Raw genomic sequence first — 2,767 nt, forward strand, 5'->3', positions numbered from 1 at the left:
ACTAAAGAAACTTCATATAAGAAAAACCATAAACAATATAACTTAATAATTAGTATTTAGATACATAAATGTAATGAATACAAAGTTATACATTTTTAATAAAATTATAGATACATATTATATTTTAACATTGTATAGACTTAAATCAAAATAGTAAATATAACAAAACAACATAATACTTTAGATAGAAAATCAAAAAAGTTAAATTATAATTTATATAAAATAATGTCTTGAAGATAAAACTATAGTATATATACTATAATATATAACTTAATATTTTTGAATTTGTATATAAACATTGAAATTATTAAATTAGTTTTAAGAAAAAACTAAAGAAATTTAATAAAAAGAATTATAAACAAAATTATATAATACTTTAGTATTTACATTTTACATACATAAATTGAATGTAATAAAATTATGGACAAAAATATCTTAATATCTTAGATTTCATGAATGAATTTACTATTTTTTTTTTTCTTCAAACAGTGTAACACTTGGGTTACTAATTGGTGTGGTGTATCATACTTAGTAGATATATTATAATAAAATTTTTGTATGAACATCCAAACTGCACAAGATTGCAATGGATATTGTAAATTAAACAAATTAAAAAGTTTAAAACATATGTCAATTGCACGGGTAATATTAAAAACCTTATATTTAATAGAATCAAAGTAGACTAAAATTTGATTTGGTTTTAGTGGTGTACCAATTACTATGATAAAAGGCTGTATAGGCATTTTTTTATTTTTTAAATTTTCTAAATAATTTTCAGACTCAGCGATTGAATCATGAAAAGTAATAAAACTCTTCTGGGAATCCTTTATGGAATATTTTGTCACACTGTTCTTTCCTTTATCATCTTTGGTAACCTTGCGTGATGTTGGCACAAATAAAGAACTTAGGAGGTGTAAAAGCGTACAGTCTTTACCATCTAAATAACAGTTCACGGTTTGAGTTAATTTTTGTCATGGTATATAATAAAATGTATTATTCGTATTACTTTGTGTAAGATCATTATTTGTTTTAAGTTCTTGAAGTAACAATTTACCATCTTTGTCTTTTATATATTCTTCTATTATTTGTAGAATATTGTCATACGATTTTATGAATTCTTCACATAACTCTGGAATGGTAGATGACTGATACAGTCCATGGAAATCAATATCAACCTAATTCATAAATTTAAATGTTTTTAAAATGTTTAATATATTTAATAAATATAATATTTAACTTACAAGTTTATACCCTAATGGTATAGAATAATTTTTCCATTCCTCTAATATTTCTACCGTTGAATTAGCCTCTTTTATTTTATTTAGCCTGTACTGCACAGTGGCAGACCAATGTTCTAGTAAATTGGGAAACGAAATTTCATTATCATGTTTTATTATGTCCAACAAATAACCAATGTCAGTTTCTACAACTATTAAACAAATAAATTCAAAAAAAATAAATATGAAATTACTAAAATAGTTATTCTTATATAAGTTGTGTCACTAATTTTATAGTAACACTCCTATTATATTTAGTTATTATAATTTAATGTATGTTTATTTACCAAATAAATCATTTCTTTTTGTGAATGTGTCATTATGAGCAGAATTATTACTTTTAACAGAATTTGTTTTAAGGCCACTGGATTTAAGTGCACGCATACAATTGTAAAATTTAGCATACAATTTTCCTCTTGGTGCCTTGTTATTCCCATGTCGCATGAAGTAAATTTCCTAATATCAAACAATAATTTATTTAAAAAAATATATTTACTATAATTGTATGTTATATTTTAACACTTGCCTTAATCTCTGAAGGAAACATAGTTACTATTTGTTCAGCAACACTTTCAGCTAGGTTAATTGACATAGGTACATCATTTGAAATAATGTCATGGATTATAAGATCAACCAAGTTTCCTCTAATGGTATCATTCAATTCCTTGTGGATGTTGTAATAATCAATTAACAATTTTCCTCTGGTAGAATTGGCTAAAATGGTATGCACTTGAACTCCAGAAACTAAAGGGCTGTCTATTCCACTAAATGGTGTGTCTTGTAATGACATTTGTGGATTCTGAACACCAGAAACTAAAGTACTGTCTATTAAAGTCAATGGTTTATCTTGTAATAATGATCTTTGCCATGTTTGTATGTGATTTTCAAATTTAATCAATATTCCAAGTGGTTGATTCGCTAAAAGTTTATCCATGTGCCTAGGTTTTATATACTTTAGGGTTTCAACATCAATATGTTCATCTGCAACATAAAAAATGAAAATACAAATGATTAGAACTTGTTATTTAAATTTAGGTTAAAATATGAGATCATATTAGGTACTTTTTTCCTGATAAGTTGAACTGATGATAAATTAATTGTTTTAAAATACTAACCTAGGCATACTTGAAGAATGCATTCCAAGTTCCAACTTTTTAATAGTTCATTGATGGATTCTTTATTTCTATTATAAGTATCTTTATTTGATAGCATACTATATTCCATTAAGTTAACATCACCCTGAAAATTCCATTATTTTATGTAATTAGATTAAAAATTTATCTTATTAAATTTCTTACCTGTAAGTCTGATTGATTGTCAATAGATTCATAAAATATATTTATGTTTTCAAGGTTAGTTAAAGCTAAGCCATCAGTTGAATTGTTGAATATAGTTTGGGAAACGTCATTAAGCTCCATCATAGGTATAATATTTTTACAATGTCAACCTATAATTACTACACAGATATTTTTCTTTTGAGAAACTACAAA

At 24.7% G+C, this 2,767-nt stretch overlaps 1 protein-coding gene across 1 annotated transcript; it reads right to left on the bottom strand.

Moving 5' to 3' along the window:
• Positions 1 to 433: 433 nt before the first annotated feature.
• On the bottom strand, positions 434 to 2,767 carry LOC126549052 (uncharacterized). The gene is made up of 7 exons (XM_050197421.1): positions 2,576 to 2,767; positions 2,393 to 2,516; positions 1,804 to 2,258; positions 1,565 to 1,733; positions 1,242 to 1,429; positions 1,007 to 1,175; positions 434 to 937 (listed from the first exon to the last, which is right to left on the bottom strand). Exons 1-7 carry the CDS (start codon positions 2,696 to 2,698, stop codon positions 444 to 446), a joined length of 1,722 nt encoding a protein of 573 aa, XP_050053378.1. The 5' UTR covers positions 2,699 to 2,767; the 3' UTR covers positions 434 to 443.

This window comes from Aphis gossypii, chromosome 1 (assembly GCF_020184175.1).
Source record: "Aphis gossypii isolate Hap1 chromosome 1, ASM2018417v2, whole genome shotgun sequence".
NCBI lineage: Eukaryota > Metazoa > Arthropoda > Insecta > Hemiptera > Aphididae > Aphis > Aphis gossypii.

Bases quoted from the DNA above. Each gene is read 5' to 3' on its own strand.
- LOC126549052 (XM_050197421.1), bottom strand. From the start codon at position 2,698: ATGATGGAGCTTAATGACGTTTCCCAAACTATATTCAACAATTCAACT. The intron at 1,734-1,803 runs GCAAGTGTTAAA...GTTTGATATTAG, and splicing joins TGTTTCCTTCAGAGATTAAG to GAAATTTACTTCATGCGACA. The intron at 1,176-1,241 runs GTAAGTTAAATA...TTTATGAATTAG, and splicing joins TACCATTAGGGTATAAACTT to GTTGATATTGATTTCCATGG.